This window comes from Narcine bancroftii, chromosome 3 (genome assembly GCF_036971445.1).
Source record: "Narcine bancroftii isolate sNarBan1 chromosome 3, sNarBan1.hap1, whole genome shotgun sequence".
Lineage (NCBI taxonomy): Eukaryota > Metazoa > Chordata > Chondrichthyes > Torpediniformes > Narcinidae > Narcine > Narcine bancroftii.
This window is the reverse complement of record NC_091471.1, coordinates 322129676-322148369: the sequence shown is the minus strand read 5'-3', so window position 1 is coordinate 322148369 and position 18694 is coordinate 322129676. Positions and strand designations below refer to the sequence as shown.

The window sequence follows — 18694 nt, the reverse complement described above, 5'->3', positions numbered from 1 at the left end:
CTCACTGTAACACCACTCCCTGCACTCTGTGACTCACTGTAACACCCCTCCCTGCACTCTGTGACTCACTGTAACACCCCTCCCTGCACTCTGTGACTCACTGTAACACCCCTCCCTGCACTCTGTGACTCACTGTAACACCCCTCCCTGCACTCTGTGACTCACTGTAACACCCCTCCCTGCACTCTGTGACTCACTGTAACACCCCTCCCTGCACTCTGTGACTCACTGTAACACCCCTCCCTGCATCCTGTGACTCACTGTAACACCCCTCTCTGCACTCTGTTACTCACTGAAACACCACACTCTGTGACTCACTGTAACACCACACTCTGTGACTCACTGTAACACCACACTCTGTGACTCACTGTAACACCACACTCTGTGACTCACTGTAACACCACACTCTGTGACTCACTGTAACACCCCTCCCTGCACTCTGTGACTCACTGTAACACCCCTCCCTGCACTCTGTGACTCACTGTAACACCCCTCCCTGCACTCTGTGACTCACTGTAACACCACTCCCTGCACTCTGTGACTCACTGAAACACCACACTCTGTGACTCACTGAAGCACCACACTCTGTGACTCACTGTAACACCACACTCTGTGACTCACTGTAACACCACACTCTGTGACTCACTGTAACACCACACTCTGTGACTCACTGTAACACCCCTCCCTGCACTCTGTGACTCACTGTAACACCCCTCCCTGCACTCTGTGACTCACTGTAACACCCCTCCCTGCACTCTGTGACTCACTGTAACACCCCTCCCTGCACTCTGTGACTCACTGTAACACCCCTCCCTGCACCCTGTGACTCACTGTAACACCCCTCCCTGCACTCTGTGACTCACTGTAACACCACACTCTGTGACTCACTGTAACACCACACTCTGTGACTCACTGTAACACCCCACTCTGTGACTCACTGTAACACCCCTCCCTGCACTCTGTGACTCACTGTAACACCCCTCCCTGCACTCTGTGACTCACTGTAACACCCCTCCCTGCACTCTGTGACTCACTGTAACACCCCTCCCTGCACTCTGTGACTCACTGTAACACCCCTCCCTGCACCCTGTGACTCACTGTAACACCCCTCCCTGCACTCTGTGACTCACTGAAACACCACACTCTGTGACTCACTGTAACACCACACTCTGTGACTCACTGTAACACCCCACTCTGTGACTCACTGTAACACCCCTCCCTGCACTCTGTGACTCACTGTAACACCACTCCCTGCACTCTGTGACTCACTGTAACACCCCTCCCTGCACTCTGTGACTCACTGTAACACCCCTCCCTGCACTCTGACTCACTGTAACACCCCTCCCTGCACTCTGTGACTCACTGAAACACCACACTCTGTGACTCACTGTAACACCACACTCTGTGACTCACTGTAACACCCCTCCCTGCACTCTGTGACTCACTGTAACACCACTCCCTGCACTCTGTGACTCACTGTAACACCCCTCCTTGCACTCTGTGACTCACTGTAACACCACACTCTGTGACTCACTGTAACACCACACTCTGTGACTCACTGTAACACCCCTCCCTGCACTCTGTGACTCACTGTAACACCACTCCCTGCACTCTGTGACTCACTGTAACACCCCTCCCTGCACTCTGTGACTCACTGTAACACCCCTCCCTGCACTCTGTGACTCACTGTAACACCCCTCCCTGCACCCTGTGACTCACTGTAACACCCCTCCCTGCACTCAGTGACTCACTGTAACACCCCTCCCTGCACTCTGTGACTCACTGTAACACCCCTCCCTGCACTCTGTGACTCACTGTAACACCCCTCCCTGCACTCTGTGACTCACTGTAACACCCCTCCCTGCACTCTGTGACTCACTGTAACACCACACCCTGCACTCTGTGCCTCACTGTAACACCACACTCTGCACTCTGTGACTCACTGAAACACCACACTCTGTGACTCACTGTAACACCACACTCTGACTCACTGTAACACCACACTCTGTGACTCACTGTAACACCACACTCTGTGACTCACTGTAACCCCGCAACCTGCACTCTGTGACTCACTGTAACACCGCACCCTGTACTGTGTTTCACTGTAACTCCGCACCCTGCACTCTGTGACTCACTGTAACACCACACTCTGTGACTCATTGTAACACCGCACCCTGTGCTGTGTTTCACTGTAACTCCACTCCCTGCACTCTGTGACTCACTGTAACACCCCTCCCTGCACTCTGTGACTCACTGTAACACCACACTCTGCACTCTGTGACTCACTGTAACACCACACTCTGCACTCTGTGACTCACTGTAACACCACACCCTGCACTCTGTGACTCACTGTAACACCACACTCTGCTCTCTGTGACTCACTGTAACACACCTCCCTGCACTCTGTGACTCACTGTAACACCCCTCCCTGCACTCTGTGACTCACTGTAACACCACACTCTGTGACTCACTGTAACACCCCTCCCTGCACTCTGTGACTCACTGTAACACACCTCCCTGCACTCTGTGACTCACTGTAACACCCCTCCCTGCACTCTGTGACTCACTGTAACACCCCTCCCTGCACTCTGTGACTTACTGTAACACCCCTCCCTGCACCCTGTGACTCACTGTAACACCCCTCCCTGCACTCTGTGACCCACTGAAACACCACACTCTGTGACTCACTGAAACACCACACTCTGTGACTCACTGTAACACCGCACTCTGTGACTCACTGTAACACCACACTCTGTGACTCACTGAAACTCCACACTCTGTGACTCACTGTAACACCCCTCCCTGCACTCTGTGACTCACTGTAACACCCCTCCCTGCACTCTGTGACTCACTGTAACACCACACTCTGTGACTCACTGAAACTCCACACTCTGTGACTCACTGTAACACCCCTCCCTGCACTCTGTGACTCACTGTAACACCCCTCCCTGCACTCTGTGACTCACTGTAACACCCCTCCCTGCACTCTGTGACTCACTGTAACACCCCTCCCTGCACTCTGTGACTCACTGTAACACCCCTCCCTGCATCCTGTGACTCACTGTAACACCCCTCTCTGCACTCTGTTACTCACTGAAACACCACACTCTGTGACTCACTGTAACACCACACTCTGTGACTCACTGTAACACCACACTCTGTGACTCACTGTAACACCACACTCTGTGACTCACTGTAACACCACACTCTGTGACTCACTGTAACACCACACTCTGCACTCTGTGACTCACTGTAACACCACTCCCTGCACTCTGTGACTCACTGTAACACCATACTCTGCACTCTGTGACTCACTGTAACACCACACTCTGCACTCTGTGACTCACTGTAACACCACTCCCTGCACTCTGTGACTCACTGTAACACCACACTCTGCACTCTGTGACTCACTGTAACACCACTCCCTGCACTCTGTGACTCACTGAAACACCACACTCTGTGACTCACTGTAACACCCCTCCCTGCACTCTGTGACTCACTGTAACACACCTCCCTGCACTCTGTGACTCACTGTAACACCCCTCCCTGCACTCTGTGACTCACTGTAACACCCCTCCCTGCACTCTGTGACTCACTGTAACACCACTCCCTGCACCCTGTGACTCACTGTAACACCCCTCCCTGCACTCTGTGACTCACTGAAACACCCCTCCCTGCACTCTGTGACTCACTGTAACACCCCTCCCTGCACTCTGTGACTCACTGAAACACCCCTCCCTGCACTCTGTGACTCACTGTAACACCACACTCTGTGACTCACTGTAACACCACACTCTGTGACTCACTGTAACACCACACTCTGTGACTCACTGTAACACCACACTCTGTGACTCACTGTAACACCACACTCTGTGACTCACTGTAATACCCCTCCCTGCACTCTGTGACTCACTGTAACACCACTCCCTGCACTCTGTGACTCACTGTAACACCCCTCCCTGCCCTCTGTGACTCACTGTAACACTACACCCTGCACTCTGTGACTCACTGTAACACCACACTCTGCACTCTGTGACTCACTGTAACACCACACTCTGTGACTCACGGTGACACCGCACCCTGTGCTGTGTTTCACTGTAACTCCACTCCCTGCACTCTGTGACTCACTGTAACACAACTCCCTGCACTCTGCGACTCACTGTAACACCACACTCTGCACTCTGTGACTCACTGTAACACCACACTCTGTGACTCACTGTAACACCGCACCCTGTGCTGTGTTTCACTTTAACTCCACTCCCTGCACTCTGCGACTCACTGTAACACAACTCCTTGCACTCTGCGACTCACTGTAACACCGCACTCTGCACTCTGTGACTCACTGTAACACCACACTCTGTGACTCACTGTAACACCGCACTCTGTGACTCACTGTAACACCGCACTCTGTGACTCACTGTAACACCGCACTCTGTGACTCACTGTAACACCGCACTCTGTGACTCACTGAAACACCACACTCTGGGACTCACTGTAACACCGCACTCTGTGACTCACTGTAACACCGCACTCTGGGACTCACTGTAACACCGCACTCTGTGACTCACTGTAACACCGCACTCTGTGACTCACTGTAACACCGCACTCTGTGACTCACTGAAACACCACACTCTGTGACTCACTGTAACACCACTCCCTGCACTCTGTGACTCACTGTAACACCCCTCCCTGCACTCTGTGACTCACTGTAACACCCCTCCCTGCACTCTGTGACTCACTGTAACACCCCTCCCTGCACTCTGTGACTCACTGTAACACCCCTCCCTGCACTCTGTGACTCACTGTAACACCCCTCCCTGCACTCTGTGACTCACTGTAACACCCCTCCCTGCACTCTGTGACTCACTGTAACACCCCTCCCTGCATCCTGTGACTCACTGTAACACCCCTCTCTGCACTCTGTTACTCACTGAAACACCACACTCTGTGACTCACTGTAACACCACACTCTGTGACTCACTGTAACACCACACTCTGTGACTCACTGTAACACCACACTCTGTGACTCACTGTAACACCACACTCTGTGACTCACTGTAACACCCCTCCCTGCACTCTGTGACTCACTGTAACACCACTCCCTGCACTCTGTGACTCACTGTAACACCCCTCCCTGCACTCTGTGACTCACTGTAACACCACACCCTGCACTCTGTGACTCACTGTAACACCACACTCTGCACTCTGTGACTCACTGTAACACCACACTCTGTGACTCACTGTAACACCGCACCCTGTGCTGTGTTTCACTGTAACTCCACTCCCTGCACTTTGTGACTCACTGTAACACAACTCCCTGCACTCTGCGACTCACTGTCACACCACACTCTGCACTCTGTGACTCACTGTAACACCACACTCTGTGACTCACTGTAACACCGCACCCTGTGCTGTGTTTCACTGTAACTCCACTCCCTGCACTCTGTTACTCACTGTAACACAACTCCCTGCACTCTGCGACTCACTGTAACACCACACTCTGCACTCTGTGACTCACTGTAACACTACACTCTGTGACTCACTGTAACACCGCACCCTGTGCTGTGTTTCACGGTAACTCCACTCCCTGCACTCTGTGACTCACTGTAACACCACACTCTGCAATCTGTGACTCACTGTAACACCACACTCTGCACTCTGTGACTCACTGTAACACCACTCCCTGCACTCTGTGACTCACTGTAACACCACACTCTGCACTCTGTGACTCACTGTAACACCACACTCTGCACTCTGTGACTCACTCTAACACCACACTCTGTGACTCACTGTAACACCACACTCTGACTCACTGTAACACCACACTCTGTGACTCACTGTAACACCACACTCTGTGACTCACTGTAACACCACTCCCTGCACTCTGTGACTCACTGTAACACCACACTCTGTGACTCACTGTAACACCGCACTCTGTGACTCACTGTAACACCACACTCTGTGACTCACTGTAACACCGCACTCTGTGACTCACTGTAACACCGCACTCTGTGACTCACTGTAACACCGCACTCTGTGACTCACTGTAACACCGCACTCTGTGACTCACTGTAACACCGCACTCTGTGACTCACTGTAACACCACACTCTGTGACTCACTGTAACACCACACTCTGTGACTCACTGTAACACCACACTCTGTGACTTACTGTAACACCCCTCCCTGCACTCTGTTTCACTGTAACTCCACTCCCTGCACTCTGTGACTCACTCTAACACCACACACTATGCTTTTTGACTTACTGTAATGAAACATAAATGTAAACACTCGGATGTTTGGTGGGGCAGGCAGCATCTATGGTGACATTCTGTTCATTTTTCGTTTAGTCTTTCCCAATCATCACTTCTTTTCTGGGATGCCATTTAACATAGAACAATACAGCACAGTACAGGCCCTTTGGCCCTTGATGTTGTGCTGACGCATATATTCCTTCATTAAAAAAACTACTCTCCACTCCCTACCCCATAACCTTCTATTTTCTTTCATTCATGTGACAGTCTAAGAGTCTCTTAAATGCTCCTAATGTTCCAGCCTCCACCACCATCCCTGGCAAGGTATTCCAGGCACCCACAACTCTCTGTAAAAAAAAACAACCCTGACGTCCCCCCAAACTTCCCTCCCTTCACTTTGTACACTTGTCCTCTGATCCTGCCGTGGGTAACAGGTGCTGACTGTCCACCCTATCTATGCATCTCTTGTAGACCTCTATCAAGTCTCCTATCATTCTTCTACACTCCAAAGTGAAAAGTCCCCGCTCTGCTAACCTCAGTGGGGTCTTTGAGGAGAGAGACTGCTTTTTTAAGACACCACCTCATGTAAATGCTCTTGAAGGAGTGAAGTCTGGTGCCTGTGATATCGCACGCTGAGTTAACAACCCTCTGGAGTTTATTCTTGTCCTGAGATTTGGTACCTCCATATCAGGCAGTGATGCAACCAGCCAGAATACTCACAACAGTACAGCTGTAGAAGTTTATGAGAATGTTCGGTGTCATCCCGAGTCTCCTCAGACACCTCATAAAGTCTAGCCGCTGGCGAGCCTTCTTTGTGATTGCATCAATGTGGAAGCTTCAGGACTGATCCTTGGAGATGTTGAAACCTATAAATTTGAAGTTCTCTCCACCATTGAGCCTTTGATGAGAACTAGGTCATGTGGCCCTGACCGCCTTCTGAAGTCCACAATCCTCTCCTTGGTTTTGCTTACATTGAGTGCAAGGTTGTTGTTGTTGCACCACTGAATGAGCTGATCTATCTCCCTCCTGCATGTTTCCTTATTGGTGTCTGAGATTTTGATGACAAACTGTGGTGTCATCAGCAAACGTGTAGATAGCATTGGAATTGTGCATGGCCACACAGTCATGGGTATATAACAAGTAGAGCTATGGGCTAAACACACATCTTTGGGATGCCCCTGTGTTGATAATCAGTGAGGAGGGGATGTTGTTTCCAATTCCTACTGACTGTGGTCTTCCAGTGAGAAAGTCAAGGATCCAGTTGCAGAGAGGAGTACAGAGGCCTCTTGACTAGCTCTGAGGGAATAATAATATTGAAGGCCAAGCTGTAGTCGATAAAGAGCAGCCATATGTATGAATTGCTTTTTTCAATGCGATTCATAGCTGAGTAGAGAGCCAGAGTATCTGAAGATGTGCAGAATTTCTTCAGACTCAAAGGAAAGTTTTGGTGTGGTTTTCTCATAGTTCCTTCAATGTGCTGACTCCATGAGAGGTCTGAGAGATGGATTTGAGGTTCTGACCCACTCCACCTCCATCACATCAATGGACACAATGACCTTCACCCTCTCCTTCCTAAAATCAACAATGAGCTCCTTGGTCCTGGTGATGTTGAGAGCAAGATTGTTGTTGGCACCACCCCAACCAGGTCCTCGATCTCCATCCTGCATTCCGATGGACTGTTTTCATTAGTCCAGTCAACAACAGTAGCGCCATTGGTGAATTTGTAAATCAAGTTGGAGCTGATCTCTACCATGCTGTCGAGGGAGTAGCACAGGGGGCTGAGCCCACAGCCATGGGGTGGTCTGTGTCAATGGTCAGCAAGGAGTAGGTGGTGTTTCCCATCTTCACTGGTTTTCCTCTGCTCACTGATGAGTCGAGCCCGTTCCGGTGTGCCTCAATTAAATCTGTCACCGTAGGAGTCAGCGCGATTCTATTACAGTACCAGTGACCCAGGGTTGGAATCCGGGGTTTGACCAGGGCTGGAATCTACCACTGTCTGTAGGGAGCTTGTACATTCTCCCTGTAAGTGCATGGGTTCCCTACAAGTGCTCCATTTTCCTCCCACCTTCTAAAACATACCAGGGGTTGTAGATTAATTCGGTGTTATTGGACAACATGGGCTTATGTCTAAATTAAATTAATTAAATCTTCTCTCCCTCTTGCTCAGGTGGGCTATGAAAATGCTGGCACTGTGGAATTCCTGATCGACAAACATGGCAAGCATTTCTTCATCGAGGTCAACTCCAGGCTCCAGGTCGAGCATACCGTCACTGAGGAAATCACTGAGTGAGTACTTATTTCATCACTGACTCATGACCATGGCTGACTGCACACATTCTGAGGTGGTTATGCGGCCGTGAACCACTCAAGGAAATACATCACGTATCAGGCAGCGAGGGGAACAGAATCATTTCTCCTCATCGGACCCCAATGTCACGCTGCTCTCAGTTTTGCTTTTGTGTGTGCCTTTTTCAAAAAAGTACTGAATGTTTGCTCGCAGGCAAAAAGGCTCTGGAAGAGGAATTTATTTTCCTGTTCGAGAGTTGTAAATTTATTTTTTTCACCTTGCAGTATAGTACAGGCCTTGAGCCCATGATGTGCCCACCTCCCTAATTACTCCACAACAAACTTAACCCTTCCCTCCCTCACACCCTTAACGTTTGATTTTTCTTGCTTCCATGCTTGATGGATAGAGTAACGTCTAGCCACCGTCGGCTAGGCATTCCGGGCACCTAACACCCTCTTATGGGAGACGTCAGGGGTATGCTTCTTTTACGACACCCTCTGGTGTTTGCTATTGTTTCCCTTGGAGAAAGGCTGTCCACCTGATCACATCCCTGCTCTTATATTCTATTCCTAATGAACAACAGTATTGCATTTGCCTTCACCACCGTCTCAACCTGCAGTTTACATTCAGGCCATCCTGCACGAGGACCCTTTGCATCTGGGTGTTTTCCATTTTCTCCCTGTATATTTTTTTCCACCAAAGTGCACGATCATACACTTTCCAACATTGTATTTGCTAGATCGCTTCTCTGCCCATTGTCATGGCCTGTTGCAAGATATGGGTTTGTTGTTGTCTGCCCCAGTGTGTTGGTGGAGAAACAGTCACAGACTGAGTCTCATTTATTTCTTAGCCGAGAAATCAAAAAGAGCAAGACTTTATTGTCACATATGTAAATATATTTGGCAGAAATTCCTACGTTACGCTGCCAAGATGACAATATCAAATTAAATTAACCTCGACGAACCAAGACAGAAGCAATGATAATAGAGAGAAAAATATTCACAGAATATGAATGTGTTGTTTTGTGGCAGCATCATGGTGCAAACATTCATATTAAACCACCTGACAACAATAAATAAATATAGTGCATGAAAAGTCAAAGTGAGGCAGTGTCTTTGGTTCATTGATTATTCAGGAATCTGATAGCAGCGTGGAAGAAGCCATCTTGGGCCACTGTGTGCTCATCTTTAGGCTTCTGTACCTTTTTCCTGATAGTACCAGAGTGAAGAGGACATGGCCTGGGTGGTGGGGGTCCTTAAGGATAGAGGTAGCATCCCACCCTGCACTCTGTGACTCACTAACACCGACCCTGCACTCTGTGACTCATTGTAACTCTGCTCTGTGCACTCTGGTGTCTCACTGTAACAACACACTGTGCACTTGGTGTCTCACTGTAAAACTGCGGCCTGCACACTGTGAATCACTGTAACACTGGACCGTGCACTCTGTGACTCACTGTAACAACCAACCCTGCACTCTGTGAAACCACACCCTGCACCCTGAGTCAATTTGAAAAAAATGCAGCCTGCACCCTGCACAGTCTCACTGTAAAATCGTACCATGCATTGTGACTCACTGTAACACCCACCCTGCACTCTGTGACTCAATGTAACAAGGCACCCTGCACTTAGTGATTCACTGTAACACCCCACCTTGCACTCTGTGGCTCACTTTAACACCCCACCCAAATCCAGTCTTGCACTGTAACACCCCAGCCCACACTCTGTGGCATATTGTAACACCCCAGCCCACACTCTGTGGCATATTGTAACACCACACCCGGCAATCTGTGCCTCACGGTAAAACCCCAACCCCCTCTCTGTGACTCACCGCAATGTGCACCCTGTGACTCACTGCACATGCTGTCTCACTGTAAAACTGCAGTCTTCGCCCTGCACTCTGTGACTCACTGTAACACCAAAATCTGCACTCTTGTGTCTCACTGTAGCATGCACTCTGTGTATGATGGCAGCACCGTAATCTGAATTCGGTGGCTCACTGTCACACATCACCCTTTACTCTGTGGCTCACTGTCACACCTCACTATGCACTCTGTGACTCACTGTGACACCCACCCCACACTCTGTGACTCACTGTAACATGGTACCCTGCACTCTTTGACTCACTGTAACCCTCCATCCCACAATCTGTGACTCAATGTTACACCCACCCTGCACTCTTTGTCTAACTCTAGCACCCCACCCTGTACTCTGTGATTCATTGTTACACTGCAGCACGCACTGTGGCTCACTGTAACACCGAATCCTGTGACTCACTGTAACACCCACAGTGCACTCTGTAACACTGCACCCTGCACTTAGTGATTCACTGTAACACCCCACTTTACACTCTGTGGTTCACTTTAACACCCCACCCTGAACCTAGTGATACAATGCAACACTCCAGCCTGCACTCTGTGGCTCACGGTAAAATCACATCCCATACTCTGTGACTCGCTATGCACTCTGTGTCTCACTGTGAAACTGCACCCTTCACTCTGATTCACTGTAACACCATATTCTGCACTCAGTGACTCACTGTAACACTGCACCCTGTATTCTGTGTCTTAGTGCAACACCACACCCTGCATTTTGTGACTTACTGTAACACCTCACCCTTCACTCTGTGGCTCACTGTAAAACCCTACCCTGTACTCTGTCACTCACGGTAAAACCTCAGCCGCACTCTGTGACACACTGTAACACTGCATCCCCTGACTCACTGTAACACTGCACCCTGCACACTGTGACTCACTGTAATTCCCCACCCCACAAAGTGTGACTCGCTGTAACACCCAACCCTACACCCAGTGACTCACTGTCACAGCGCACCCTGCATTCGGTGTCTCAGTGCAACACCACACCCTGCATTTTGTGACTTACCTTAACACCTCATCCTTCACTGTATGGCTCACTGTAACACTCCACACTGCACTCTGTGACTTACTGTAACACCACACCCTGCATTCTGTGACATTGGACCCTTCCCTCTCTGACTCACTGTAATACCGCAATCTGTTCTCTCTCTCTCACTGTAACACCGCACCCTGCACCCTGTGACTCAGTGAATCATCCACCCTGCACTCTGTCAATTTAAAAAAAACACAGCAGTCACTGTAAGACCCATCCTGTATGCTGTTTCTCACTGTGAACCCCCACCATGCACTCTGTCTCACTGCAGTACTCTACCCTGCATTCTGTGTCTCACTGTACCTCTGCACTCTGTGACTCACTGTAACCCTCCATCCCTCAATCGGTGACTCAATACAACACCCGACCCTCACCCAGTGACTCACTGAAACAGCACACCCTGCATTCTCCCTGACTCGCTGTAATACCGCACTCTGTTCCCCTGCATTCTCCCTGACTCGCTGTAATACCGCACTCTGTTCTCTATCACTGTAACACCACACTCTGCACCGTGAGTCACGGTAACACCCATCCTGCACTCCGTGTCAATCTGAAAAAAACACAGTGTACTCTGTGATTCACTGTAAGACCCACCCTGCATGCTGTTTCTCATTGTGAACCCGCACCTTGCACTCTGTGACTCAATGTAACACCCCACCCTGCACCCGGTGATTCACTGTAACATCCACCCTGCACCCTGTGACTCACTATAACACGCCACCCTGCACCTGGTGTTTCACTGTAACATCCACCCTGCACCCTGTGACTCACTATAACACGCCACCCTGCACCCGGTGTTTCACTGTAACACCCACCCTGCACTCTGTGTCTCACTGTAACACCGAATCCTGTACTATGTGACTCACTGCAACACTTACACTGCCCTCTGTAACTCACTGTAACAGCCCACCCCGCACTCTGCGACTCACTGCGACACCCACCCCGCACTCTGCGACTCACTGCGACACCCACCCCGCACTCTGCGACTCACTGTGACACCCACCCCGCACTCTGCGACTCACTGCGACACCCACCCCGCACTCTGCGACTCACTGCGACACCCACCCCGCACTCTGCGACTCACTGCGACACCCACCCCGCGCTCTGCGACTCACTGCGACACCCACCCCGCACTCTGCGACTCACTGCGACACCCACCCCGCACTCTGCGACTCACTGCGACACCCACCCCGCACTCTGCGACTCACTGCGACACCCACCCCGCACTCTGCGACTCACTGCGACACCCACCCCGCACTCTGCGACTCACTGCGACACCCACCCCGCACTCTGCGACTCACTGCGACACCCACCCCGCACTCTGCGACTCACTGTAACACCCACCCAGTACACTGCGGCTCACTGTAACATCTCACCCCACACCCAGTGACACACTGTCACACTCCACCTCGCACTCTGCGATTCTCTGTAGCCCCCATTCCACAATCTGTGACTCAATAAAACAATCCACCCTGCATCCAGTGATTTGCTGTAACACCCCACCCTGCACTCTGTAATTCACTGTAAAACTGCACTGTGCACTCTGTAACTCACTAACACCCACACTGCACTCTGATCTGACTGTAACACCCATTCTGTACTATGTGTCTAACTGTAAAACCACACCCAGCACACTGCGAATCACTGTAACACAGCACTCTGCATTTTGTGACTCAATGTAACACCGCACCCTGCGTTTTGTGACTCATTGTAACACCGCACCCTGCGTTTTGTGACTCATTGTAACACCGCACCCTGCGTTTGTGACTCATTGTAACACCGCACCCTGCATTTTGTGACTCATTGTAACACCGCACCCTGCGTTTTGTGACTCATTGTAACACCGCACCCTAGTTTGTGACTCATTGTAACACCGCACCCTGCGTTTTGTGACTCATTGTAACACCGCACCCTGCGTTTTGTGACTCATTGTAACACCGCACCCTGCGTTTGTGACTCATTGTAACACTGCACCCTGCGTTTGTGACTCATTGTAACACCGCACCCTGCATTTTGTGACTCATTGTAACACCGCACCCTGCGTTTTGTGACTCATTGTAACACCGCACCCTGCGTTTGTGACTCATTGTAACACCGCACCCTGCATTTTGTGACTCATTGTCACACCGTGCACTCTGTGACTCACTGCAACACCCATCTTGCACTCTGTGTCCAACTGGAAAACTGCACCCCACGACCTCTCTCCCAATGATTGTGGAATCTCCTGCCCTTGGTAGCAACCTCTCTCTCCCCTGACAGGCAACATCCTCTCTTCCCACCCCCCTGCAGCAGCGACATCTCTTTCCCCCCCGATCGCGGCAGGTGCTTCTGCCAGGTGTTTCCCTGTGGTGCCAGTGTGCAAGCACTGACATCACTGGAGTAACTGTTTTTCTATTCAACCTAGTTAAGTGAACTTGGTTCCCTGACTACCTCTGAGGTAGGTCAGGAACCCAGTTAGATTCTAACAGGGTTGACCAGGTCACAGACCCTTTTAAACTGCCACGTAACTGGAGTGCTAAGCGGGCAAATTGACCCCATTTGACATGGCAGTTTAAAAGGGCCCAGTGTTCCACCGCACTCTGCATTGTATGACACCCTGTAACACCCACCTTGCACGATTAGCTCATTGCGCTGCTCTAAGCACGAGCTAGCCTGATTGTATTTCACAGAAATGCAAGCTTTTCACTGTATCTTGGTAAATGTCACATAAATATTTCAATTCAGTTTAATGAATCAATGTATCATCATTTATTTTTGTTCAACTCCCTCAACGTGGCCTCTCTTGCTTGATAAACATCTTTGCTGCTGTCTTATGTGATTTATTTTGTCCCATTTTTGTGAAGGGCAGTGGGGAATCTTTCCTGCTTCGTTTTACTAGGTGGTGTCTTTTCAGAATGTTCTCTTTGTCCTGTTTGAATGTAATTAAATCTATGTCATGAAGCTCTAGTCTAAGCTTTTCTCTGTGATGGGAACACTGCAGCTTCTATTCTGTCATCTCTGCTGTCTTCTCACCTCTTTCTCTGAATTAACATCCTGCAGAGAAGAGCACGCACTTTCAATTTGAAATCCTAAGAACACTGTCCTTCCCACCCACCTACACACTCCCCCCCACCCCCACTGCCGCAATCACTGCAGTTCTTCCCAGGGGTCACAAGGTAAGAGAGACCAAGATATTTCCACCCCCTACCTCATTCCCATGCTGACGTGTCAATCCTGTGCTCTCCAGGCACGGAGCATGATGTGCCTGCTGTCATCTCAACTCCCTTCTCTCTTGTTCTCCATCCCCATGACTCCCTTCCAGCTCCCCTCCCTCGTCCCTGTGCCTCCTTTCCTCCAACTCTGTGTTCTCAGCTTTTCTCTCCTCCCACCTGTCCAGGTCCAGAAGGATGAGGGGGAGACCTCAGAGGCATTTCAAATGTTGAAAGATCTGGACAGAGTAGATGTGGCAAGGTTGTTTCCCATGGTTGGGGAGTCTTGGACGAGAGGGCACAACTTTGGGGCATCAATTTAAAACAGATGTGGTTGTGAGTCTGTGGAACTTGTTGCCACAGGTGGCTGTGGAAGGTCGTTGGGTGCATTTAAGGCAGAAATTGGCAGGTATTTGATTAGTCAGGACATCAAGGGTTACGGGGAGTGGAAGGATGGATCAGCTTGCGGTTAGAATGGCGGAGCAGATGATGGGTCAAATGCCCTACTTCTTCTGTATCGTGTGATCTTGTGATCTCTTGATCTGGGTCGTTAGAAACCCCCCACCCTCCCCCAAACACCCCTTACTTTCCTCTCCTCCCACTCCCCTTCCAACTCGCATTCCTTGGAGATTTCTACCTCTACCTTCGTTAACCCCCAGTGACACCCCAACTGGTCCCCTGGATGGCGATATTGACATCCATGTTAACAGTGGTGCAGAGGAAGCAAGGTTCTGGGAAATGGAGGGCATGTCGAGGCCACCCAGTTAGCCAGAACCTTTCCCACAGGGCAAGAGTTGCAAACACCAAGGGACGTCTGTACAAGGGGAGCAAGGGGAGGGAAGGGAGTTTTTGGGGAGACGTCAGGTGTACGTTTTACACAGAGAATGGGTAGGTTCCAGGAATGCATTGCTTGGGTTGTGGTGGAGGCTGGAACAATAGAGACTTTAAACAACTCTGAGACGGACACATAGATGTCAGAAACACAGAGGGTTATCGATGTGAGGGAGGGAAGGGTGAGACAGTTGTAGAGAAGCATGGGTCTGTGCAACATTGTGGGCCAGAGTCTGAAATGTTGTGCATTCAAACTGGTGTAAAATAGAGCAAATACGAAGGAACAGAGACACAGGCATGCTGGAGAAACTCAGCAGTTCACTCAGTGTCCACAGAGAGTGAAGGGTAAGCAACCTCTCGGGCCTCGGCCCTTCATTCGGGTACAAACAAATTACAGGAAGACGTCTGAATGAAAAAGTGGGGGAGGCTAGACAGGAGGAGGAGGGCTGGAAGAGAGGAGGGAAGTAGGGGCAGGGGAGGAGGGAGGAAGGGGCAGGGTGGAGGAGAGGAGGGAGGAAGGGACAGGGTAGAGGAGAGGAGGGAGGGAGAGGCAAGGGAGGAGGAGAGGAAGGGGCAAGGGAGGAGGAGAGGAGGGAAGGAGGGGCAGGGGAGGAGGAACCACACATCCAAACACACACACACACACACACACACACACACACACACACATAGACTCATCCACACACGTACCCCCACACACCACACTCCGACATACACACCCACACATAAAAACCCACACCAAATCACGTGCACTCACCCACACATTCCCACACCCCCACAAACTCACAGACACAAATGCACATATAAACAAACACACAAACATATTCCCACACCCACACACTCTGAAACAAACCCACACATCCACACACCCACATACACCACCCATACAAACATACAAATACACACACCCATACACACACCCATACAAATACACATGAACACTCGCACCCACACAGATGCACCCACACACACACCCACATGCATACTCACTACCTTCCAAACACACAGACACACAACAAATACACACAACCACAAACCGACATTCACACACACCAACAGACACTCACACCTACACTCACACCTACACTCACACCTACACTCACACCTACACTCACACCTACACTCACACCTACACTCACACCTACACTCACACCTACACTCACACCTACACTCACACCTACACTCACACCTACACTCCCTCACTCACTCCCTCACTCACTCACTCCCTCACTGACACCTACACACACCCCTACACACACACACCCCTACACACACCCCTACACACACACCCCTACACACACACCCCGACACACACACCCCGACACACACACCCCGACACACACACCCCGACACACACACCCCGACACACACCCCGACACACACACCCCGACACACACCCCTACACACACACCCCTACACACACACCCCTACACACACACCCCGACACACACACCCCGACACACACACCCCGACACACACACCCCGACACACACACCCCGACACACACACCCCGACACACACACCCCGACACACACACCCCGACACACACACCCCGACACACACACCCCGACACACACACCCCGACACACACACCCCGACACACACACCCCGACACACACACCCCGACACACACACCCCGACACACACCCCGACACACACACCCCGACACACACACCCCGACACACACACCCCGACACACACACCCCGACACACACACCCCGACACACACACCCCGACACACACACCCCGACACACACACCCCGACACACACACCCCGACACACACACCCCGACACACACACCCCGACACACACACCCCGACACACACACCCCGACACACACACCCCGACACACACACCCCGACACACACACCCCGACACACACACCCCGACACACACACCCCGACACACACACCCCGACACACACACCCCGACACACACACCCCGACACACACACCCCGACACACACACCCCGACACACACACCCCTACACACACACCCCTACACACACCCCTACACACACACCCCTACACACACACCCCTACACACACACCCCTACACACACACACCCCTACACACACACACCCCTACACACACACACCCCTACACACACACACCCCTACACACACACACCCCTACACACACACCCCTACACACACACCCCTACACACACACCCCTACACACACACCCCTACACACACACCCCTACACACACACCCCTACACACACACCCCTACACACACACCCCTACACACACACACCCTACACACACACACACCCCTACACACACACACACCCCTACACACACACACACCCCTACACACACACACACCCCTACACACACACACACCCCTACACACACACACACCCCTACACACACACACACACCCCTACACACACACACCCCTACACACACACACCCCTACACACACACACCCCTACACACACACACCCCTACACACACACACCCCTACACACACACACGCCTACACACACACCCCTACACACACACCCCTACACACACACCCCTACACACACACCCCTACACACACACTCCTACACACACACCCCTACACACACACCCCTACACACACACCCCTACACACACACCCCTACACACACACCCCTACACACACACCCCCTATACACGCCCCCTACACACGCCCCCTACACACACACCCCCTACACACACACCCCCCTACACACACACCCCCCTACACACACACCCCCCTACACACACACCCCCTACACACACACCCCCTACACACACACCCCCTACACACACCCCCTACACACACACCCCCTACACACACACCCCCTACACACACACCCCCTACACACACACCCCCCTACACACACCCCCCTACACACACACCCGCCTACACACACACCCCCTACACACACCCCCTACACACCCCCCCTACACGCACACCCCCCTACACGCACACCCCCCTACACGCACACCCCCCTACACGCACACCCCCCTACACGCACACCCCCTACACGCACACCCCCTACACGCACACCCCCCTACACGCACACCCCCCTACACGCACACCCCCTACACGCACACCCCCTACACGCACACCCCCCTACACGCACACCCCCCTACACGCACACCCCCTACACGCACACCCCCCTACACCTACATGCACTCATACACACACGCACCAACACGCCCACGTGCACTCATGCGCACACAAACACACGTGCGCCCAATTCCACACAC

The 18694-nt window shown here is 51.5% G+C and overlaps 1 protein-coding gene across 1 annotated transcript in view; it reads left to right on the top strand.

The window, feature by feature from the left end:
* The window catches only part of LOC138759091 (pyruvate carboxylase, mitochondrial-like), a 403275-nt gene that overhangs the window by 76530 nt on the left and 308051 nt on the right, over nt 1-18694 (top strand). Inside the window, exon 7 of the mRNA XM_069928989.1 lies at nt 8420-8538. Coding sequence (XP_069785090.1) covers nt 8420-8538 — 119 coding nt within the window. The remainder of the gene's footprint in view (nt 1-8419; nt 8539-18694) is intronic.